The sequence below is a fragment of the Eptatretus burgeri genome, chromosome 1, assembly GCF_056783735.1.
Source record: "Eptatretus burgeri isolate ZD-2024b chromosome 1, Ebu_testis_v1, whole genome shotgun sequence".
NCBI lineage: Eukaryota > Metazoa > Chordata > Myxini > Myxiniformes > Myxinidae > Eptatretus > Eptatretus burgeri.
In genome coordinates, this window is record NC_140961.1 from 142,084,340 (window position 1) to 142,109,828 (window position 25,489).

Below are 25,489 nucleotides of genomic sequence, written 5' to 3' on the forward strand. Positions count from 1 at the left end.
AATTTGACACACATAAACCCACATGAACACAAAAAGCTGTTTCATGCCAACCCAAGTTGAGTTCCTCAATTTAATACCCTTCTGTAATCCATAAAAGATGGTGATTGCAGGAATGAGCTCTTTTACTTCCTTTCTGGGATAAACACCAGCGCTGTTAACCGTAATAAGGTGATACGAGTGTCTTGAAGCCCATTTTTAATCACTGCACTGTCAAACACTTATCCTGCAAACTGACATCGGCTCTGTTAGCTCATTCGCCCAGAGCTTATATAATATTCAGGAACGTTTGAGAATGTGGACTCATCCAATCCATCTTAAAACTGCGCACCATGTTGCTTTGCATAGATTCAATAACAACGGACCATGTCCTCTGATTGTTAAAGAGTTTGGTACGTTGATGATCGATGATGATGCACTGACACCTGATGATGTCACAATGGATGGCCATTTTTAGAGCTCAGTTTAACACCAATTCTCATTTTTTCGTTTAGCCAATCACATGTTTAGTGAATCATTTTTTGTTTCTCTCTGCTGCTGGGACAGGAGAAGCAGTAAGTGGAGGATTGAGTGACCTGGGTGATAAAATGGTGGTCCTGAATGAAAAGGGAGGATTTTAGAGGCACCGGAATAAATAATTCAATTGTTTTGCTGAGAATAAGGAAGAAGTTTGTCAATATGTTAAATATATGTTTTGCTCTTGCAAACCGTGTGTGTGTGTGTGTGTGTGTGTGTGTGTGTGTGTGTGTGTGTGTGTGTGTGTGTGTGTGTGTGCGCGCCTTTTCCAACACAGCATTTTCAGGTAAATCTCAAATTATTCAAAATTTCAATTTCGGTATGTAATTCAGTTGCAGTCAATAACAGTGTATGGACAACACGACATGTATAACAAATCAAGAACATCATGAAGATTACTCTCTAATTAACCCTGTGAGACCCTTTTGACAGGAAAGACCCCTTTCAGCCCCGAACACCGTTGAGACCTTTTTAACCCTTCGACCTCGAAGGGTCAGTCTATAAGGGTTTAAGGGTCCATTCACAGGCCAAAAACTAATGGAACATTTTCCTTATTTCAGGGCCTGCTCATCCTCCATAGTTTTCACTGAGTGAATAGTCATGTTTTCAGGCCTTTCCGAACCACAGATCCCTAATTTTCCATCAAATCAAGCTGAAAATCAACTAATTCACCCCAACTATGTCCACCCTCCATTGGAAGATGAGCGTCTGTCCCACTTGGGACTATTCATTGTCAGGTCAGGTCAGGTATGGGAGCATGCGCCAGATCAGCACGCCGCTGCGTACACTTTCCGCCGGTACTCCAGGGGCCTCCGTCTGGCCATCTCATAGGCAGATACCTGGCCCATCCCCATCTCCTTGAGATGCCGATCAACCTGCTGCAACCACGAGGCACGTGGTCCGCCCGTTGACCTCCTCCACTCACAAGACTTCCTTTCTGAGAGAATATGGTTAACAGGATCAGCATCAGGAAAACGAGCCACATGTCCATACAGCCGCAACTGACGCTCACGGACTATGCAGGTAACAAATCTCATTTGAGTCTCTCTCAGCAAATGCTCGTTGGACACAAAGTCTGACCAGTGATAGCCAAGGATTCTCTGAAGAGACCTGACACCAAAGGAATAAGTCGCCGTCTCAGATCTCTGGTCAGATGTCAAGTCTCACATCCATAGAGCAAGACTGGAAGCACCAATGATCTGAAGACTCGGACTTTTGTCCCGCACAGGTACCGGCAGCACCACACCCCATGATCCAGTGAATCAATGACTCCCCATGCCCGACCCAGACGTCTGTTGACTTGTGACTCACAGCCAGCAGAGACAGCAATATCACTGCCAAGGGAAGTGAATCTCTCCGTGACCTCAACATCCTCACCACAAACATGTATAGACAAGATAGCAGCATCCAAGATGTCACTGAAACCTTGGATTTTAGTTTTTACCCTGGTAACCTGCAATCGCAGTGGTCCTAACTTCTCATTCACCACCTTGAGGGGAACCAAAAGGATATCTAGAGTCTCCGAAAAGATTATTGCATCATCTGCGAAGTCAAGATCAGAGATATTGACATTCCCAAAGGATGCACCGCAGCTTCATCTCTCCCAACATCCTCCACAGAATTCAGTCCAGAGAAGCACTGAAAACTGTGGGGGCGAGTACACATCCCCTTATGAAATCCACGAACAACTGGAAATAAGTCAGAGATGGTACCACCACACCTCACAGCACTCTCAGTACCAGAGTATAGTTCAGACATCAGATCGATCAGTTTTGGTGGCACCCCATGAAGACCAAGAATCCTCCAGAGGACATCCCGATTCACTGAATCGAACTCTTTACAGAGATCAACATAGGCTGCAAGCAGCCCCTGCCGAAACTCTCGTCTGCGTTCGGTGAGGATACGAAGAGCAAGGATACGGTCAATCGTTAACCTCTTTGGTGTAAAGCCTGTCTGCTCTGGACGCTGGTGCTCAAGCAGAATGTGGCGAACCCGATCAAAAATTATCTGAGCAAAGACCTTGCCTGGCACTGAGAGCAGGGTCACCCCTCAGTAGTTGTTGCAGTCTTGGCGATCACCCTTCCCATTCCAGAGAGGGACAACAAGGCCCCTCTTCCAATCAGTTGGGATGATGCCGGTGTTCCAGGCAGAGCACAAAACTGCATGCAACGACACGAGTGCAGCATTTTCACCAGCTTTGAGAAGTTCAGCATGGATGCCACAGATCCCTGGAGCTTTACCCCTTTTCAACCGGTTCTCCGCAGCCCGTGTTTCCACAAACGATGGTGGACCACAGTTGATTGGAGGGTCAGTAAAAGGGATAGTAACACCATGGGCATCCAACTCCACTGCTGGTGGATTAGCGTGGTACAGCCTCTCAAAGTAACCGGTCCAGCGGGCCTTCACTTCAGACTCCTCTGTCAAGAGCCTACCACCCACCGCTCCAACTGCAGTACCCCGAGGGATGGGCTTGGATGAACGCAATGTGCGAAATCCCCTGTAAGCGGGACGAGAATCACTTGACAACAGGTGACGCTCTACCCCTCACAAAATCGGCCTCCTTGTCCACCCTCAGCGTACGTACAGTTTTACGCCTCAGCTCCCTGAACAGTTCAGCTCTGCCATTCAGCCTGGCCCTGGAACTCTAGTCAATGTTATCCAGTGTCCCTTGAGACAAAATTTTTCTTCGCCCTACAGTGAGTTCCCAGACATCCACCGGCAACATCAATGACGGTGGTCATGAAGGGACTCCACAGCTCTTCAGGATTCCCCAAAGCACCCAGACCCCCAAAATCTCCATCAACATGTTTGTAAACTCCTCAACGACCCTCTCATCCTTGAGCTTGCCAACATCCAGCAGAGGCTGGGATGGTATGATTCTCCTGGATTTAAGCTGCAACTTCAGTGTTGCTACAACAATGTTGTCGTCGGTAAAGAGGAACTGAGCACTCCGGTCGATGCTGCAGTTCTGGACCATCCTTCAGTGACCATCATCGAGCACATGATCGAACTCCTTTGCCACACCGCCAGCGTTGGAATACCAAGTTCAGCGATGAGCTTGTGGGCAATGAACCCACGAACCAGCCACCCTAAGTCCACGACTTCTTGCAAAGTCAAGAAACTTATTGCTATTTTGGTTCACAGTTCCAGACCCATGGGGACCAACACATGTCTCATAGTCATCCCTACCAGTTCCAGTTGATGCATTGAAATCCCCCAAGACTAGAAGAGTATCTTGCCTAAGGCACTGATCAACCACACACTTGAGCGTGGCATAGAATGTGTCCTTCACGGTGAGGTCACTCGCCTCAGTCGGAGCATCTACAGAGACCAGGGAAACAACACCCAAGGAGTGATGAATCCTTAGTGTCATAATATGCTCGTTGACCGGTGTTATCTCAAATATCATTGGTGTCAGCTTATTGGACACAGCTACAGTATGATAACCCTCAGGAAGACCAGACCAATAGTAGGTGTAACCACCCGTCATGATGTCGTCACTATCCGGTCTCCGAACCTCAGGAGAGTGCTTCAATACCGATATCCAAACACTTGATCTCAGATGATAACAGAGATAAGTGATCATCCTCTCTTTGGGATAGGACATTCCAGGCACCCACCCAATGGGATCGCCTCAGGTTAACCCAAGAGTGGGGGGTCTCGAAGGCTTTGCCCCACTCCTGTCATCAAGTGAGCTGCCCTGCGGAGAGCAGATGCACAGGAGGTACTCCCACGGAGTGTGTTTACAGATTTCTTTGTGGTACGTTTTGTGGAATGACTGGTTTTGCCGTGGCTGGAGTGCACATCCTACCACCAACCTTCTTTAACAAAAAACGAACCCAACTGCAGGAGTATGTCCACAGACACAGTTGGGCACAAGATATGGTTGGTCGTTGACTCCAACGGAGCTTCTCCACCCTTTGACATTCATTCATTGTGATATTCATTAATTCGTTATTTGGAGGAGTAGGTAATTAAACTCCGTTGCATCTCTCGATTTTCATTTCAAAATTAAGTTGATATGCAAACCCCAAAATGCCCATCGCTTTTTCCAACTAAATCCACAATATTTTACAATTAATTCAGACCTCAAGGCAGCTTTTACTCCTTTGCGATGCTACGGGTTTAACCAAAGAGCAGAAATGACGCCATTCTCCACGATCAAACAAAGTGACCGCACCTGCTGTCCCCCTCAATATCATGCTGACACTGGATTGAAAAAGATTTAGAGATAAACTCCCACCTTTGATCAAGAACTGAGAAATTCACCATACTTCGTCTTCTTTCAAGTGCAGCACAAGAGTTCATTGACCAGCCGGGAGCTTGGCTGTTGAAATGAGCGTATTGAGTAGAGGGCACCAAGGGCACCGGACTTGAGTGGCATCATCATCCGGACACAAGGCTGTGGGGGTAGTCATCATTGGTTGAGGTGCCCACTGTAGATGAGGCAGAAATTTGGAATTTGTTCAAGGTGGTGGCGATAGCTCGCCAACTCATTGCAAATTACACCATGGGATCCATTCTGTCCACCAACTAATAGCAGCAGACGGGACTCCCGTTTAACGTCCTTCCTCGGGATGGCACACACATCGATGAATCCCGCTGCCTGTGAAACACCCGGATGACAGTTTATAGCTGGGTCGAGATTCCAACCCAGGCTAGGCAGCTGAGAGTCGTGTATGCGTACCTCTAGGCCATCCTGCCATCTCACCATACTTTGTGATAGGCTTCAATAGGGCATCGTTAGTGACGTGTGGAGCATGGTTTTGTATCGACTTGCTGTTATGATTCATCAGAGCGAATTCAAAATGCATTAATGCACTGGGGGATGAGTTATTCAGTGTTTCGGAAGCTTAAGTATACTTTCTGGGTGATCACATCACCTGCACTAGGTGCATAAGCCAAGGGGATTAGCTGTACCAAGCAGGGTTTGGTCCATCAGAAATTACATGAATTAAGGGGAGAAACTTGCATCAGCAAAAGTCTGCCTTACACCAATTACGGTGCAATTTGGGATCAGCCAAAAGCTATGTACTATAATTTCATAGCATTGCCAACATGAAAATTACAACTTGTATAGTATATAATATGATAAGTCAATGGGTCATGTGATTTATTTCACTCACTAAAGGTGTTGATTTATTTTTTTTGTCCTCATAATCGAGGCTCATGGAAGAGCAAGGTGACGGAGCATATGAACCAACAGTAGGGTAGCGGGGTAAATCTTGGACACACAATAACCAAAGGAATGAACAAAGAGAAAGAGAGGGAGAGAGAGAGAGAGAGAGAGAGAGAGAGAGAGAGAGAGAGAGAGAGAGAGAGAGAGAGAGAGAGAGAGAGAGAGAGAGAGAGAGAGAGAGAGAGAGAGAGAAAGAGAAAGAGAAAGAGAAAGAGAAAGAGAGAGAGAGAGAGAGAGAGAGAAAGAGAAAGAGAAAGAGAAAGAGAAAGAGAAAGAGAAAGAGAAAGAGAAAGAGAAAGAGAAAGAGAAAGAGAAAGAGAAAGAGAAAGAGAAAGAGAAAGAGAAAGAGAAAGAGAAAGAGAAAGAGAAAGAGAAAGAGAAAGAGAAAGAGAAAGAGAAAGAGAAAGAGAAAGAGAAAGAGAAAGAGAAAGAGAAAGAGAAAGAGAAAGAGAAAGAGAAAGAGAAAGAGAAGAGAGAGAGAGAGAGAGAGAGAGAGAGAGAGAGAGAGAGAGAGAGAGAGAGAGAGAGAGAGAGAGAGAGAGAGAGAGAGAGAGAGAGAGATAGACAGACAGACAGACAGACAGACAGACAGACAGACAGAGACACACAGAGACAGAGACACACAGAGACAGACAACACTGAAACTGCAATTAAGAGGGTTGGATTAAGAAGGATTAAACTCCATCTCTACATCAATTTGTTATTTTCTTCAAGGCAAATATAATACACAGCTAAAAGCATTTAATATTTAATATTTAACTTTGTCTTTAATCACATTGTTCTAATTTATTTGGGAGCCTAATGCTTGTATTTCCCTGGCTATCGTTAATTAGGGATTATATGTTGCTTCTCAGTCCACATGATCACGTGTACTTCGCTTACAGTGTTCTTTGCAGGAGATGAATAAGAACTTTGGGAGGCCATCAAATTATTCTGTATCTCAACTCCAGAGGATGGTGAGCATACTGTAACAGTCTTGTTCCATAACTTGTGTAAGGGACTTGATGTTTGTGTTTGTATATATATTTATATTTCTATATATATATATATATATATATTGTTGCAGTTCTACAAAACCACATGCCTCTAAGTCCCAGGCAATGGCACCCGACATCAGTGATCCCCAGGCAGTTATGTCATTAGTCTTCGTGCAGTTAGACCTTCCCCTCATGTCGAGTGGGTTAAAGGGACGAAGTGCGTTGCGTGGGTCTAATAGCTCGGTCCATTATCTATATCTCTGTCTTCTATTCTGATTTCTATTCCAACCCTTTTCTTTTAGTCATGGTACAAATCAAGCAAGCAAGCTAACACACCACGATATGAATAGCAAACACACCTCGCAGCCTCTCAAGTGTGTGTGTGTGTGTGTGTGTGTGTGTGTGTGTGTGTGTGTGTGTGTGTGTGTGTGTGTGTGTGTGTGTGTGTGTGTGTGTGTGTGTGACCTCCCTCCTCCAGAGGGATTATGCCTCAACCTGGGAATAAATAGGTCATCCATTCATGCTATTCATTAATTGTCTGACAGTTAGTGCGGATACACAAGGACCTTTGGTACAGGAAGAGGCCATTCGACCCACCATGCATGCACTGCACCAACCCAAGTTTCATCAACCATCCACACACAAGCTACCTACGTTCCACACAAGCGAATTTCGCCATACCCCTCTATCTGCAATGCATCTAGGTACCTATATCTAAATTCCATATAAACTTATCCACCCCCTCCACTGCCACTACCTTTCTGGGGAGACCATTCCATGCATTAGTTGTTTGTGTATCCTTTGGCACCATTAAGTTCAGCCACAGCAGACTTTGGCCAGAACCTCAATATCATAACACAAAACATCTGTCATTTTCCAAAACTTCCAACCATGGAATAACAAATCTGCATGTGACTGCAGCCAAAGTTAAACGGCCTGCAAGAGGATTGTATGAAGCAAAAGTTTGAGTGATATTGGATATCAAAGAGTTAAAAAGTTTTTGATGTCTTTGCTAATTTGATATTTAATCAAAACAGCAGTGTACAATTTGAGGAGTCCAACAAAACTCAAACCATTGTTTATTTATTTATTTATTTGCAGTCATGGAGGAGCTTATACGCACATCATATGTAGGACAATGCAATTTTGAGACAGTGTGCTTTTACATGAATTATAAGGACATTAGTAAACAACAGACAGATTAATATACATCGTATATGGGATTTTAACCTGAGATCCCCACAACAAAACCCATGTGCTCAAGTATTTGGGAATGCCAAGCAGACCAACACCAAATACAGACTACAGGGTCATCTCCATATGGAGTAAAGAACCGTCTACATCAGGGGTCTCCAACCTTTTTGGGCGGAGGGCCACAAAACCAAAGTGGTGAGGGGCGGAGGGCCGCAACCCAAAAAAGGACGCTAAATTCCCCCAAAAATATATATATAATTAATATGCGGAAATTTAAACAAAAATTAGTGCTGAATATATTTTTCTTGCCAACGAATATGAAAAATGAATAATCGTGTTAAAAACACATGTCTAATATGAATCAAAATCATAATAAAAATTACAGAACGCTTTGATCATTGACCCTGACAAATTGGCAGTATTGCGGGCCGCATTGTAATGTAAACTTAATACGGCACCGCGGGCCACATAAATCCGTCTAAGGGGCCGCATGTGCCCCGCGGGCCACAGGTTGGAGACCCCTGGTCTACATATTACCTCAATCAAATTGGTACAATTTTGGATTCATCTCATCCATCTGACACAATTGCTTCTGAAACATCACTTTCAGTTATTTCTCCTCTTAACGATATCTAAAAAGGCTGGAGAGTTTATAGAACACCCGACCCCACACAGTCTTGAGAAAAAAGGACTTGGAAGGATCTTTTAAACTCTTGCTTGTTGTGTTTCCAAGTACGATCTATATTTCATGAGTCACGATTTTTTTTTCCAAATCCCGATATTCCACAACCCGGAGAGAGTTAGCAGCAAATTTGATTGGTCGTGATGACGTAAAAATGGTGGAATATTTTGTCCATCCATCCATGCATTGGGACCATACTCTGTGCAGAGTGTTGTTGCTGTCTGAGCAGTCTCCTTGGCTATTGGGCACAATCCTGGACAGGTCACCACTCCGGCACAGGATACCAGCAAGATGGCATTCATTTTGACAATCTCAGAAAGATGACAGGCAGAGTCAACCCCAACTGGTATGAATTCAACAACCGAGTGGGATTTGAACTCAGGATCCTAGGATCCCAAGCACGCCACCCTCCTCATCAAGCCAACACCAGGCATGTTTTGTCCAAGCAATGCTGAACAAGTTTTTTTTCAATTTTTTTTTCGAATTATTTTTGAAAGTCTACCGCTGTTGATGCGGCATCTTTTACACCACCTTATTTAACAGGTGACATTAGTTATTTGTGCCTGTTGTTTGTGTCCTTTATGATGTCCTTAAAAACAGTGAGTTTCCTGTTTGGAATGACTTTCAATTTTGTTTGACTGCCAGGCAGGCAAACAGAGCAAAAATAATTATCTCACTGCTCTCTGCGCATCATATAATCACATGCATGCTCGGGATGAGATTCCGTACAATTTTCCAAATTCAGAGCAAACTACTACTAAACTGCAAGTTCCTTGTTCGGATTCATGTTCAAAATATAACATTCAATTGAAATTCAGCTGTTCCTCGATCATAGACACATCTGTAGACGGACAAAGTGAATTAATTGATTAACCCCGCTTTTCGCTTCATGCGCATGGAGTAAATATTCCCTTAAGCATGGTTGGAGGACAGATTCCATGAGTTATACCGGTCACCTCTCGTTAAGACCATTCAGGTGGAGCTTATCACTGGGAAGTAGATCCATTCTGCAGTTTAGTTGAAGGAAGAGACATCGGAGTTGAAGATTTTCAAGACAAACTGACAAGTTAAGGCTAACCAAGTGGGAAAAAATAAATAAATAATATTTAAAATCTCTAATGTTGCCTTGTCCAACAAGAGCCAAGACAGGAAAAGGAGACTAGTGCTGCCAAGAAGAATGACACGCTGCTTGCACACACTAAGAAAAGTGCCAAGCAGGAAAAGAGGAAGTTTTACAGTTCCATTGATTCAGAAGTTTGGGCTGCATGCCAGAAGATGAGGAAAGGACAAAAGATGCTGGTAATACTATGCTGACCGCATACATAACGTGCTGAGTGTTCTTTTATGAGGTTATGGACAAAGGTAATTCGTAGCTGAGAATAAATTGAAATACAAGGCCAAACCCCAACAGCAGCCACTAGTAGTTTGCACATTCATAGCTTGTAGGACTACTGTTACAAGAGAGGAACAGAATGGGAAAGAATCAACGCGTGTGAAGAGATTGCAGATGTGCAAGGGAGTGCAAGATGGAGTGAAGGGCAGTGTATTCGAATGACTAAAGTGAAGAGGATGGAGCAACAGCCACAGAAAGATGATCCCGCAATCGACAGGATAAGGGAACGAATGAATGCAGGGAGGCAACCGATGTGGAATTTGGGAGGGTAAGCAGGTGAAGGTTTCCTGAGGAATGAGTGTGGATGGCAGGCAAGGTAGGAGAAGAGAGGAGGAGAAATAATTTGTTAATAAGTAAGAAGTAAATCAGATCCTTGTCAGCCGCAGCTTTTCTCTGCCTCGAGCGAAAACGATGAAGTCGTCTCGAATGGCCGGGATAGAAAGACAATGCTGGAAACCTCACAGAGGAATAGAGTGAGTGTTTCCAAACCTGGAGCTGATAATGAACATTCAGGCTCTGCAACACTCATGAGAAAATTCATACATGCCTAAAAAAAAAACTCAATTGTTTCATCTTATTAGGTTGCTGCTGACTTCAGAACGAAAGTAATCAGATTGTCAGACAATACCTGCTTGGCTGCAGACTAACAATGGTTGTATAACGCCATTATAGTACCACTAGAAAGTCCTCAATGACCTCAAATCCTCAGGACTTTCCACCGGGCACACTACATATGGCCAAAAAGGCTCTAAGTAACATGCAAGTTGGCAAAACAACTTGCAGGGATGGCTTTTAGCAAGGCATCGGAGAACAGTAAAAATAAGCAAATAAAATTAAAATCTTGGAATTGCAACAAATATAAAACAATACATCAATCCATTTATGTGCTGTACCTAGATTTTGGTTGCATCGCTGCAGGAAGTCCACCTGTACCACTGATACACGACCACCTATCATTTGTTCCGGGTCCCGCCAATGACTCACCTTCTCTTAATCGAAAAACACTGCGGAATCTTTGAGGTCCACCAACAATCAATGCTGGTCAATCAGTCTCCAGCATCATTTCTCATTTGACTATCAACACACCTTTTATGCAAGGCAGCAATCAGATCAAGAATCAAACTCAGGCTAGACAGCTGAAAGGAAGGTGTTCTCCACCTGCGTCGTCCTGTTGGACAGAACGATAACGGCAGGTAATTATCAAGTTGGAAGAAATTCAAACATTGTACAATATTTGTGCAAACAATTAGACATTGACATTTTTATGAAATGAAGCACCATGACCTTATTGAAAAGTTTTGGCTGAGATTTCACAAAATGCTTTGAATTTCTTTAGTATCGCTGTCACAAATATTGTGTCCATTGACTGTACAGTGGCAGCCACAGGAACATCTGTCGTGTCCTCAGGGTGTAGAATCTGCAATGATTATAAAGGTGGTTTTTTATTTTGGCCAGGATGCATAAATCAGGAATTTGTAATGGAAACAATTCAAAAACGTACCTCCTGTTTGAAAGATGGCAAGCAATTGTCCATTTAGCTGAGAGACCGTCTAAGGTACGCTGTGCTCCATGATACTTCATCTTACAAACTCTCGCAGTAACAGAAAAATAAGTTGTAGTTTCATTCCATTTTAAACACAGAAAAGATAACTCATTAAATGTGAGCCTGGATATTGTACGGCAGTGGCAAAACACTGGTGGTCTTGTTCACCTGGTAAACCAAACCAGTGCTCTGCCATCTGAGTTACCTGGGCGACCCACTGGTTAAGCACATAATTCTCCCACATATAGAGATGCCATTCTCTTTCCCTTGCTGCTTCCAGGACACTCCCTGCCAACCATAGGAGCAGCGAGGGCCTGTCCACGAGACAGTCTCCCCCTGTTTGGAGAGGTTCCAGGCTGAAAGGGTCGAAACCTCAATGAAGAACGGTGCCCAGCTGATGATCCGGGCAGTTGGGAAATCAGTCGATTCCTTATAAGTTAAGGTTATAACTTCAAATAAAACAGCTTTTGTAAGTACTTACCAGTACATAATATGTGTGTGTTTGTGTGTTTAAATATGAGTGTGCATGTGTGTTTGTGTGTGTGTGTGTGTGTGTGTGTGTTTGTGTGTTTGTGTGTGTGTGTGTGTATGTGTGTGTGTGTGTTGTTATGTCTGGTTTCCTTCCTTCTTAGGACTATGGTGCAGTAATTGGTCTTTGCACCTCCTTCATGTGCACCTCCTCAGACCACACACCTTAGATACCCTTAATATTCCTACTATTTCCCTTTCTTCAGCGACTTTGCTGCACTGGTTCGTCAACCACGCTCAGTAAAACTAGAGATCACAACTACCTCATTATTTTCTTATCTCTCTTGCTAATCTACCCTTCCTCGGAATGTTTCTAATGATGCCTGTTGTATTAGTCTGAAAATAAGGCTGCAGAATAAATTAGATCGGCATAGTTCTGCCCTGTGTCATCTTTTGTTCATAACTGTAGTTCTTTTGCCAGACATCACCAATCCTTGCTTGTCCCTGCTGTATGTATTTTCACTGTAAATAAACGTATTGCTTGCATGTACCACATTCCTTTCCTCACCCTTTCTGGAAATAAATTGCTTGCTATTGTAATGTACTCAGCTCACAACATCTTTTCCTCAATTGATCCAGCACTTAATGCTAGCCGGGAAGTTATACTCCACGTGATTTGCTCTTATTAGCCAGCATACATTCACTGTATCGCTCGGCAGTAATCAGAGTGTGCGCGGAGGACACGAGCCCCCACCCCCCTCCATTGATGCTGTCATCCAATGGATAGGTAACACTTGAAGTAGTGAGAACCCTGCCAGGACTGGCACTACCAATCGGCGTTTGTGGTTGATCAGCAACCTGCCAAGCCACGAAGTTAATTGAGGCTGGTGCCCTCAGGATCGGCCATTCGGCAGGAGCTTGAGAACTTCCCATCATGGCAAACCTCAGGCCGTAACAAATTATATATATATATATATATATATATATATATATATATATATATATATATATATATATATATATATATATTCCTTATATGAGGCAAAAATCTCTTTCTATTTCTCTTTTTCTTTGTCTCTCTCTCTGTTTGTCTATGCATGGCCACATCTGTGAAGTTACAAACTCCAGACTCGGGTTACAAAAACATATTTGTGTGGGGGGTAACATAGGCTATGTGGCCACGGCATCACGCGGGGTTGGTGGGGGGGGGGGGGGTGGCATAAATTCTCTGTAAAAGCGTGGTGGTATAACAATTTATTGTAATATTGTCATTGTTAATATATTATATTTCCCCACCCTGGGTGGCCTTTTGACCTTGAGACTGATGATGTCTGTATATGGGCATGTCTGTGCCCTGCTCATTTCCTCGTGCTGACTCCACAATCACGCTCGGGGGCCATGCCGATTGGCTGTAATTCAAAAGAAAAAGACCATATAAGGGCAGATTATAATGGGAGAGGTTCAATAATCCATGGTGGGTGAAAGGCAGGCCGTAGATACGGACATTTTGGCAGGGCAACAACATCTTTCTGTACATGTGCCCGGCACATTCCATTAAATTATAACAATTACATAACTCTTATTTGAACATGCGCTATGAAATAACTATTCTAATCTATCCTCATTTACCCCCGAGGACAGATCCATGACAATATAATATGTATGTATCTGACAGGATGGCCGGGAGGTATGCACACTCGTCTCTAAGCTCTGTAGCATGGGTTTGAATCCCAACCCACTCAAACCTGTCATCCTGGTGTTTTACCGGCAGGGTGATTAAACTGGGTGTCGAGTCTGTCAGCCCTCGTTGCTGAATGTAAAGTTCCCTTTGATGTCCTTGGTGAAGAGTAGGCAGGGTGTGTGTTGATGAGGGAGGGGGGGGGGATTTCCTGCCACCGCACCTGAAATTGCCATCCCTTGTGGGGGGGGGGGTTGTATTATTGGTGATTGAATTAGTAACATTTTAATGTCTGACATTTTAAAATGATAAATGTACGCTGCATCCTTTTTTGAGCACGAACTGATTTTAAAAAGCTACCCTCACAAACTACGCGACCGACTCCTCATAAACTACTCAACCAACTCCTCACAAGCTACCCTCACAAGCTACCTGACCGACTCCTCACAAACTACCTGACCGACTCCTCACAAACTACCCAACCGACTCCTCACAAGATACCCAACCGACTTCTCATAAACTATCCAACTGACTCCTCACAAACTACCCAACCGACTCCTCACAAACTACCAAACCGACTCCTCACAAGATACCCAACCGACTCCTCACAAACTACCCAACCGACTCCTCACAAACTACCTAACCGACTCCTCACAAACTACCTAACCGACTCCTCACAAACTACCTGACCGACTCCTCACAAACTACCCAACCGACTCCTCACAAACTACCTGACCGACTCCTCACAAACTACCCAACCGACTCCTCACAAGATACCCAACCGACTTCTCATAAACTATCCAACCGACTCCTCACAAGCTACCTGACCGACTCCTCACAAACTACCTGACCGACTCCTCACAAACTACCTAACCGACTCCTCACAAACTACCTAACCGACTCCTCACAAACTACCTAACCGACTCCTCACAAACTACCTAACCGACTCCTCACAAACTACCTGACCGACTCCTCACAAACTACCCAACCGACTCCTCACAAGATACCCAACCGACTTCTCATAAACTATCCAACCGACTCCTCACAAACTACCTAACCGACTCCTCACAAACTACCGACCGACTCCTCACAAACTATCTAACCGACTCCTCACAAACTACCTAACCGACTCCTCACAAACTACCGACCGACTCCTCACAAACGATCTAACCAACTCCTCACAAACTACCTGACCGATATGGTCAAATTTGGTATGATGCCAACTGGAGAGCAAAGCCTCATGGGGTTATGCTCCCTATCCAGATTTGCTCCCTATAAATTGGGCAAAAGGGGGGAGTTTTACCCCAAATATTGGTATTTTATTCAGAAATCTACTTCTCAGAATCCGCCAGACAGATCCAGACCAACGTTGTCACGAGGCACTGGGGACCATGCCCTAACCTCAAGTTGTGCTCCTCATGGCCATATCGCCCCCAGAAAGGGAGCCACGGCCCTCCTCCCCGAATCCCTCAGATTCACCAAAACATTTTTTTTCACAAACGACATGACCGATACGGACCAAATTTGGTGCGATACATCAGACCAGTATGGTCTCATGGGGTTGTGCAACAGATCTTCTATAAAAGTCTGAAAGGGGGGGGGGGGGTCCTCAAATCCAGGTAATTTATTTTAAAATCTTCTTAGAAACCGATGGTCACATGCAGACCAAACTCTTGAGGAAACACAAGGACCATGCGGTTAACTTATGTTGTGCTCCCCATGAGCGTACCACTTCAGAAAAGGGGGCCTTGGACCCTTCCCCCCAAATCCCTCATTTTCACCCTGCCTTTTGGGGAAATAACAGGAAGTCCCCCACAAAGTTATATTTTAATTGTAATGTGACTTTTCAGCTTTATGTCGCCATTGTTTTGTTTCCCTTGTAAGTTTTAAAAGTCCGAAATAACAAAAAAGAATTCCCCATGTCTGGAAATTTTATCCCCCCTACGAGGTCAGGTATGGGAGCAAGCGCCAGAGCAGCACATCACTGCATACCCTTTCTGCCAGTACTCCAGAGGCCTCCGTCTGGCCTTCCCCCAGGCAGATTCCTGGCCATCCCCATCTCCTTGAGATGCTGATCAACCTGCTGCAACCACGAGGCACGTGGTCGGCCCATTGGCCTCCTCCACTCATGAGACTCCCTCGCTGAGAGAATCTGGAGAGCAGGATCAGAGTCAGGAAAACGAGCCACATGTCCATACAGCTGCAGCTGATGCTCACGGACTATGCAGGTAACAAATCTCATTTGAGTCTCTCTCAGCAACCGCTCGTTGGACACAAATTCCGACCAGCAATAGCCAAGGATCCTCTGAAGAGACCTGGTACCAAAGGAATTAAGTCTACATCTCAGATCCCTGGTCAGAGTCCAAGTCTCGCATCCATAGAGCAAAACTGGAAGCACCAAGAACCAGAAGACTCAGACATTTGTCCAACCGCACAGGTACCGGTAGAGCCACACCCCATGATCCAGTGAATCCATGACTCCACAGGCCCGACCCAGATGTCTGTTGACCTCTGGCTCAGCCAGCAGACATGAAAATCACTGCCAAGGTAAGTGAATCTCTCCACGACCTCAACATCCTCACCACAAACAGGTACAGACAGGACAGCAGCATCCAAGATGTCATTGAAAGCCTGGATCTTAGTTTAGACCCAGGAAACCCGTAATCCCAGCGGCTCCGACTCCTCATTCAGCACCTCAAGGGCCCCCAAAAGGATATCTAAAGTCTCCGCAAAGATGACTGCATCATCTGCGAAATCAAGATCAGAGATCTTGACATTCCCAAAAGATGCACCGCAGCTTGATCTCTCCGACATCCTCCCCAGAATCTAGTCCATACAAGTGCTGAAAAGTGTGGGGGCCAGTTCATACCTGTGACGAACTCCATTAACAACTGGAAATAAGTCATAGATGGTACCACTACATCTCACAGCACTTTTTGTACCAGAGTATACTTCAGACATCAGATCGATCAATTTTGGTGGCACCCCAGGAAGACCAAGAATCCTCCAGAGGACATCCCGATTCACTGAATCGAACGCTTTACAGAGATCAACATAGGCTGCAAGCAGCCCCTGCCGAAACTCTCGTCTGCGTTCGGTGAGGACACGAAGAGCAAGGATACGGTCAAACATTGACCTCTTTGGTGTAAAGCCTGACTGTTCTGGACGCTGGTGCTCAAGCAGATGGTGGCGAACCCTATCAAGAATTATCCGAGGAAAGACCTTGCCGGGCACTGAGAGCAGGGTCACCCCTCGGTAGTTGTTGCAGTCTTGGCAATCACCCTTCCCTTTCCAGAGAGGAACAACAAGGCCCCTCTTCCAATCAGTTGGGATGATGCCTGAGTTCCACACAGAGCACAAAACTGCATGCAACGACACGAGTGTAGCATTTCCACCAGCCTTGAGAAGTTCGGCATGGATGCCACAGATCCCTGGAGCTTTGCCCCGTTTCAACTGGTTCACCGCAGCCCGTGTTTCCACAAGCGAAGGTGGACCACAGTTGATTCGAGGGTCAGCAACAGGGATTGTAACACCCTTGACGTCCAACTCCACAGCTGGGGGATCAGCCTGGTACAACCGCTCAAAGTAACCGGCCCAACGGGCCTTCACTTGGAACTCCTCTCTAAAGAGCCTACCACCCTTTGCTGCAACTGCAGTGCACCGAGGGATGGGCTTGGATGAGCAGAATGTGCGAATTGCCCTGTAAGCGGGACGAGAATCACCTGTCAACAGGTGATGCTCTACCCCCTCACAGATTCCTCGCACATAGGCCTCCTTGTCCACCCTCAGTGCACGTACAGTTTTACGCCTCAGCTCCCTGAACAGCTCAGCTCTGCCATTCAGCCTGGCCCTGCGACTCTGGTCAATGGTATCCAGTGTCCCTTGAGAGACAAAATTCTTCTTCACCCTCTGGTGAGTTCCAAGACATCCACCGGCAACATCAAGGAAGGTGGTCTTGAAGTCACTCCACAACTCTTCAGGATCTCCCAATCACCCAGACACCCCAAATGTCCACTCAGCCTGTTGTTAAACTCCACAGCTACTCTCTCATCCTTGAGCTTGCCAACATCCAGCCGAGGCTGGGATTTTACTGGATTAAAGGTGCAACTTAAGAGTTGCAACAATAAGCCGGTAGTCAGTATTGAGGTACTGTGCACTCCGGTAGACCCTGCAGTTATGCATCATACTCCAGTGACCATCAACGATCACATGGTCAATCTCCTTTGCCACACCACCAGCATTGGAATACCAAGTCCAGCCCTGAGCTTGTGGGTGCTGAAACCATGAACCAGCCACCCTAAGTCATGACTTCTTGCAAAGTCAAGGAACTTAGTGCTATTCAGGTTCACAGTTGCAGAAACATGTGGACCAACACACGTCTCATAACCATCGCTTTCAGTTCCAATTGATGCATTGAATCCAAGACTCGAAGTGTATCTCGTCTTGGGCACTGATCAACTACAGACTTAAGCATGGCATAGAATGTGTCCTTCACGGTGAGATCACTCGCCTCCGTCAAAGCATAAACAGGGACCAGGGAAATGACACCCAAGGAGTGATGAATCCTTCGTCTCATTATACGCTTGTTGACCAGTGTTACCTCAATTATCATTGGGGTCAGCTTATTGGACACAGCTACAGCAACTCCTTGGGTATGGTAACCATCAGAGCGACCAGACCAATAGTAGGTTTAACCACCCGCCATGATCTCTCCGCAATCCGGTCTCCGAACCCCAGAGAGTGCTCCAATATCGATGGCCAATCGCTTGAGTTCAAACGATAACAGAGACAGATGATCATCCTCTCTTCGGGATAGGACACTCCAGGCACCCACCTAACGGGACTGCCTCAAGTTAACCCAAGGAGACCGCCGTCTGGTGGACGACACCTCAAACCAGCCGGACGCACTCTCCCGCAATCTGACCCGGGAATGTTACCCTGTGATTTCCCTCCTATCATCAAAGATTGGGGGTCCCGAAGGCTTTGCCCCAATCCCGTCATCCGGTGAGCTACCCTGCGAAGGGAAGCTGCACAGGAGGTACTCCCACGGAGTGGGTTTTCAGATTTTTTTGCGTTTTTGCGTTTTGCGGAATGAAGGGTTTTACGGTGGCCGGAGTGCAAATCCTGCCACCAACCTCCTAATAAGAAGTGACCCAACTGCAGGAGGACGTCCGCAGACACAGTTGGGCACTAGATATGAATGGCCGTTGGCTCACAAGGAGCTCCTCTGCCCTTTGACAGGTTTTGTTTTTAATCCTGCTGGGTGTCCATATCCAAACACCCTCCTCACCAGAAAACCTGGTGGGGGAGACGGTTTAGTCGCCGACAACCCGACCATGGAACAGGTTAGTACAGGTTTACATGGTACCTGTATCAAGTCACAGATCTGATCTGGCCTGACCTGACAATATTGGTCAGTATTGTCTTAGGCGCTGAAACCATGAACCAGCCACCCCAAGTCCATGACTTGTTGCAAAGTCTTGCATGACTTATGAGCCACCCCCCCCCCATGGAATTCTTACAAATCTCACCCTGAGAGTAGGTGAACAATCGCCGGCACCCTGAACAAATTCCAAATTCCTGCCCTAACTACATACTCCTGGGAAGGCAATGGCAAACCACCCAATGTGACCCTTGCAAAGAATCTGATTTTGCAGCACGACACTCTGCAACAGAGCATGGTACATCAGAACATTATATACCGTACATCCAGGACTAGTGACAACACCGACAGCAAACCCAATGGTGATAACGATCTATGGGGAGGTGGGGGGGGGGGTACTTGACGAAGATAGATGTCTCGGAATTAATGAGCTGTTTCTGATTGTTGCACTCTCTCGTCATGTGATCCACAGCAGGATTTCAGGGAAGAATGGCAATTATTTAAAAAAAAAATCACAACTGCGGAGCTCCAGTTCATCATGAACCGGTACACTTATCTGCAGATCGCAGGTGAAGCTGTGAAGCTGTGAAGCAAACCCTCCTTCAGGTACAATGGAAGTCCAAATTCAGCAAAGGTTCCACTGTTTGACTTGCACTGTGGGTTTGCTGCTCTTCCTTGAGTCCAACTACCCAGCCCTTGCGTCAGAAGTTCGGCAAACTGAAGATAAAATATACTGCTCGCACTGGGTGGAGCGGGCAGGGTGATAGTGTTCTGCCATTTCCCCCCCAGGCTTCGCAACATGTAGGACAGTCCTCAATCGGAACGTTCTGCCAAAAATTTTTGAGGGGCGTGACAGGGGGACGGGGAAACCAGCAGCGGACGGCACGGTGATTGGTCAGCTCAGCGGAGCGACGTCATGCTTCGCTGTGGGAGATGAAAGAGCGAGGGAATGCAGGAGTGAGGCTGCAGCGGGGGCCACCGATGGTCGGAAAGTTCGTGGAAGCGCAGAGAGATCGCAATTCGGTCGCGGGGCGTGCGCTGCGTGCACACATGCCAGGACAGTCGTGCGCTGCACGGGCTAGCTACACGTACGCGCGATCGAGGTGGGTCATCGATGTTCGGGCTTTGGACGGGCGTGCTGATCGGAGCCAAAGGTGATGATGGATGCCGAGTCGGCCACACGACGGGCTCATTGACGGCTCGTCTTGAATAACGATATTCAAAGAGATTGAGGGTCCCGTACGTAGTACGTACTGAGTGTGCGGGTGCACGGAAGGGGACACAGCCAGGCTGCCGGCATGATGCCCCGTTCTCATCTGCCTCTGCTTCTGCTACTCATAAGAAGATCCGTGCTCGTGTCGTGCTCTGAAGATCCGTGCGTTTGGAAGGGGAGGTAAGTCTCCGTGCGGAGCTTTGTGCGTTGTGCATGCGCACTTCCCTTACGACACATAAGATACCCGTACGGAGATAGAGCACTCAACTTCACGTCGTTTGACCACCTATCGATGTACGAATCCGGGCGAGAAACTGGTCTTCAAAAGTGACTTCATCAATAATCTTTCTCATCTATGACGTCATAAAGAGATATATATATATATATATATATATATATATATATATATATATATATATATATATATATATATATATATATATATATATATATATATATATATCAAAGGGGAAGCTTTTTGTTTGCGTAATTTCCTGCCGAGCTGCATGGAGTTCTCGGGGTCCAAATGGTCATCGATCGCTCGTGTACTCTCCGAGGGTCGGACCCTCTCGTGGTTTTGGCGCCTTTTCGTGCGCGCGCCTCTAATGGATTCTTTTGATGGCGATCCGAGCTTCGTGGCAATTGATCGTCCGGGAGACCGTGGGCTTCACCCAGCACCTCCTGGAGACGGCGGCTCGGGGAGGGTGGAGGGTCGAGGGTAGTTAGTGGGGGTGGTGAAAGCCAGGAATTTAATTATGAGCGAAGCGGGGAGTTGTGTCCAAAGGGGCAAAAATCCATTACATTGGCGATTGCGGATTTCGCTTCGTCAATTGAAAAGGGATTACAGGAACAGCATCTCTCGGGTCGTGTCTCCCTGAGAAGCACCAATGGGAATCTGCTCAAGGAGCATGGCTGGAAGGTTCCAGCACCAAGATGACCGATTGCAAATGGTCACGCAAGATGGGTGACCGTAAAAAAATTCATGAAATCGTTTTCTAAATCTCGGCCACTCAATCCATCCGGTGTTCTGCTGCAGTTTACCTGCAGTCTTCACCTGAGCCACAAACCGCCTGTGGAATTGTGATCTGCGCGGTGCAAGATGAAGACCTCTCGTTCCGTGGTCGGTGACCGATCTGTTGACATTTACGAGGATGTTTGCGTCGGTCATGATGTGACATTTTGAGGACACCGCACTAATCAAATTGTCAGAGGCGAATGGAATACCGTGCTTGGTCGACCATTGTAGGGAGCTGCGAGTAGTGTCAGGGTTGTTAGAGTTTGTTGACGTGCTGGCAGGATGTCCTAGAGGTTTGCACATTCGTTTCTAATCCATATATCCTCAGTTCAAATCCCGACCCAGATATAAACTCTCATCCCAGTGTTACTGCAGGTATGGTGTTTGTGCAGCAGATCTTCGGGTCTTGAGCCTGAGCCCCTTTATGCTGTTGAATTGTTGAGTTTGCACATTCGTTTCTAATCCATATATCCTCAGTTCAAATCCCGACCCAGATATAAACTCTCATCCCAGTGTTACTGCAGGTATGGTGTTTGTGCAGCAGATCTTCGGGTCTTGAGCCTGAGCCCCTTTATGCTGTTGAATGACTCAACCTGTCATCCTTCCGAGGTCGGTGAAATGAGTAACAGTGTACTGGTATAGGGTCAATGCATCAGCGGCATAGCTGCATCCTCAACCAAAGATACAACCAGCAGCCACAGACTGCACACAAGGAAGAAGGTTGAAAAGAAAAAGTTACATTTGAAATGAAAGTAAAGCATTTGCTTTATTTAACCCGAAGTACTTATCACTGTTTATCTGAAACAACAAAAGGCTGGAAACAAACTCTCCTGTTTATGAGATCACAAACAGAAAGCCACAGTTATAAATAAAGAAGTATTTTGGGTTTATCCATTATCCCCCAGCTTTTCAGTCTCAATGTCACAAACAATTGATTTGTAATCCAGGAATCAATATCGCATCATGCTTTGTATTGACTAGCGGAGTACCCATCCTACGGGGCGATCTTGTTCCAAGCGTGCAACGCGTTCTTCTGACACGTCCCTCTATTTGGGCGGTGCATAGGTAACACACCGTTGCCTTGATGGCTCCCGAAAATGAAAATGAAAATAACCCGGGTTACGTATGTGAATGAAAAAAACCTGCGTTCTGCTCGTGTGCACAATATGATACATCTTGGTTATATAGCTCGGAGAACTCCAATTGCACATACACCCATATATTGGATCGGAGAACAATATAATACAATCGCACCCACCATCCCCACAAAGGAAGAAAATGGCAAGAATGGCAAAATAAATTTTTCCCCAAAACTTCATGGAATCAAACGAAACTTACACAGGCATAACTTCAGGGTGTTGTCATTAATCCCTGAAAGTTTCAGCTTGCTAAGTCAAATAGTCTCGGAAGACTGGATGAAACATGCATACATACATACGTGTATATAACATACGTTCCCTCCATTATAGAGAGATGGTGGTCGTAGACTAATGTTTGCAACTGATTATTATGTACTTTGCAAATAAGGTAGTCCTTTTCACCTGTTTTTCCAAGTTTTGTGTTGGAATTACACCTTTCTCCGCACACCGGCGTGAAATAAAACCGCGACTGCATTGCCTTTTGCGCCCCCTTGGGGATTCAAAGTGCATCCTGATTGCACGTCTGTCACGTCCCATCGTTGGCACGTCCAAAGGTAGACGATAATGTTAAATATTTGAGGCTGACAAGACATTTCAGAGGTAGTAGTGCACTTGCCCTTAAGGTGTCCGGTCGAAGTCCGATTCCTGACCCGGCAACACGCTGTCGGATTGGTACTTCGCATACAGGGCATTGCATCACAAAGGAAGCCGTCTCTTCGATGGCCGTTAAGCTGAGTGTCTCGTCTGCCTGAACAAATTCCAAATTATTGGCCTCAATACTCCTGCAAGAAAGGACCATTTCCTCGTCCACAGTTCGACTTCAGCAGTTCTGAATGGTATTGCATCGATCCATCTTAAGATAGTTCCACTTGCACATACTCAAGACACTCAGATATCATCATGAATCCTCTTCTGCAAATTCATCCCCTTCACATCGAGCAGTTCCAGGAGCTTCAGGGAATTTACAGTGTTTGAAGTATAAACCATTTTACACCTTTTTTAAATCATAAGATTCATGCCATATTCACACTTGCTATTGTACCAGTGATGTTTCACTCAAATATGCTACTTTCCAACATCAACAAACTTATTGCAAATGATTGTGGAAGGAATGTTGTGAAACCATTTCCCTTCTTTTCATCCACAGTGGTCTGAGCCACGAGGTTGGGTCGCGTGATGTGGAGCAACTTTACCTTTCTTGCTCCCAAGGAGCGCTCACCTGGCTTTACCCCACCGGTGCGCTGCGCTTATTGCTGCGGCCAGGCACCATCGCGGCTCCCTCTGGGCCCGTAACGGCCTGCATCCAGCCGAACGCCGAGTTCGCCGGTGCCAACATTTACCTGGAGCACAAGGACCGACTACAACTGCTCGTGGATGAACACGACTTACAAAAGCACCGGCATCGCCGCACACTTTTTGGTCCGTCTTCCAGTCCCGAGAATCTCTACTGCTTCAGCGGTTTGCCCTTACCGGCTGTTTTCGTCCAGGCGACGCCACATGCTGACATTAGCCGGCGAGTGGCCAGTTTTCGGTTTGAGCTGCAGACGCTGGGGTCTCGGCCTGTTCCAGCAGACCTTCTCAATGCCTCAGGGTCCAGGGGTAAGTTTACGATCTCATTTTAATGGAAATGTTTTCTCAACTTCATTCATGATGTTGCTTCAGATCATCTTTTCGGTGGAGATGCCAATGAGGTTGAGTAGGTTCCTGTTTCTCCACAACGTGTGTTTGTCTCGGAGTCTTTGAAACCATTCTTTTAGAAAGCTGATGGATTTTCCAGAACTTGACGAATTATAAATCTGGAAGGCATGTCATAAATTTGGAATGTTGTGATAGTTTGTCATTTCATTAGCATTTTTGACAAGTGATCAGAGGGTAGCTCAAGCACAGACAGGCAGCAAGACCCTGCTTTGTCACATCATGACGAATCAACATTGCAGCACTCCCACGTAATGCAGGTATTGATTGTTATACCTGTCATAAACCCAGGATTCCTCGTGATCGATTTGCATCTGGGAGCTCGTTGAGTGTGGTCCAAAGGTGATTTTACGAGCAGGTAAACCATGACATTTGATACAACAACGCAGTACGGCTGAACAAAGCAAAAGGTGGCCGGATTATTTTTCATCTTCTCTCTGCATTCTCAGCTTACCTTGCTATTCCATCTTTTATACTTTTACTACACTCACACAAGACCCACCTCCGAGAAATAGCTCATTATTACCTCTGCCACTGAAGGTGAAGGAGGTTATGTTTTCACCGCTTTCTGTCTGTTTGTTTGTTGCGTCGCCAAAATAGGTGACCCTTATTGTCAGTATTTCTGTCTGTTTGTTTGGATGTTTGTTCGGTTGTCATCAGCATAATTGGTAGTAAACGTGGGCGGATTTTGACCAAACCTGGTTGGTAGGTGCATCTTATGACTGAGTGCTTTGGAAATTGTGATGGTTGCTGGGGACGCTTTGGTTCCCTAGCAACAACCGAAAAACCTTCAAAATCGGTACCGTTCACGCGAAATCAATTCCGAAAGCCATTATCCCACGTAGGGTTATGAAATTTAGCACGAATGATCTACAGGTGATGCTCTATCAAATCTATTCCGGTTTTTGTGATATATGGAATAGTTTACCCGCAGCGACCCCCTACAAATGGGGTATGCGCGAAAAATGGCGAAAATTGAAGGCCCCCTAGCGACCAGGTGAGTGCATCGATACGAATGAAACTTTGCAGGTTCATGGTACTCAATGACGACTACAACTTTGCCTCAGGACATATTGACCGATTTCGCTTAGGTCAGGGGTCAAAGGTCAATTGGTGAAAAAATCGATAATATGCGAGAGCTGGAGGTGCCTTTGCGCCAAATGCTACTCCTCCTAGGGTTATGGTCGGATGGTTATGAAAATTCACACTAATCGTCTGGAATACATTGTGCACAAACAATCGAGCCGGATTTTCGATTTAGATCTTTGTTCACCCACAGCACCCCCTCGAACTTTGGGGATTTCCGATTTCAAACCGCATTTTCGATACTTTTCATTCAAATGGATTATCAGTAGATGGAACTCGATGACATTTGGTTTGCATAATCTTAAGGTGATTCTCTATCCCCTATATGACC

At 45.8% G+C, this 25,489-nt stretch overlaps 2 protein-coding genes across 3 annotated transcripts in view; one reads left to right on the forward strand and one right to left on the reverse strand.

Moving 5' to 3' along the window:
* LOC147035645 (uncharacterized) overlaps nt 1–19,795 on the reverse strand; it is a 121,565-nt gene extending 101,770 nt beyond the window's left edge. The window contains exons 1-4 of one of the 2 annotated variants that reach the window (XR_015049190.1): nt 13,246–19,795; nt 11,440–11,527; nt 11,223–11,355; nt 11,025–11,106 (exon numbers count right to left, since the gene is read on the reverse strand). Coding sequence is in view for 1 of the 2 variants with exons in the window: in XM_085845842.1 (XP_085701968.1) it covers nt 11,025–11,106; nt 13,246–13,294 (131 nt within the window). In the remaining variant the exon portion in view is untranslated. The remainder of the gene's footprint in view (nt 1–11,024; nt 11,107–11,222; nt 11,356–11,439; nt 11,528–13,245) is intronic. The other variant, XM_085845842.1, reaches the window with a different exon arrangement.
* Nucleotides 19,796–19,962: 167 nt separating this feature from the next.
* The window catches only part of METRNL (meteorin like, glial cell differentiation regulator), a 45,727-nt gene continuing 40,200 nt past the window's right edge, over nt 19,963–25,489 (forward strand). Inside the window, exons 1-2 of the mRNA XM_085845829.1 lie at nt 19,963–20,403; nt 23,525–23,976. Coding sequence (XP_085701955.1) covers nt 20,309–20,403; nt 23,525–23,976 — 547 coding nt within the window. The 5' untranslated portion in view covers nt 19,963–20,308. The remainder of the gene's footprint in view (nt 20,404–23,524; nt 23,977–25,489) is intronic.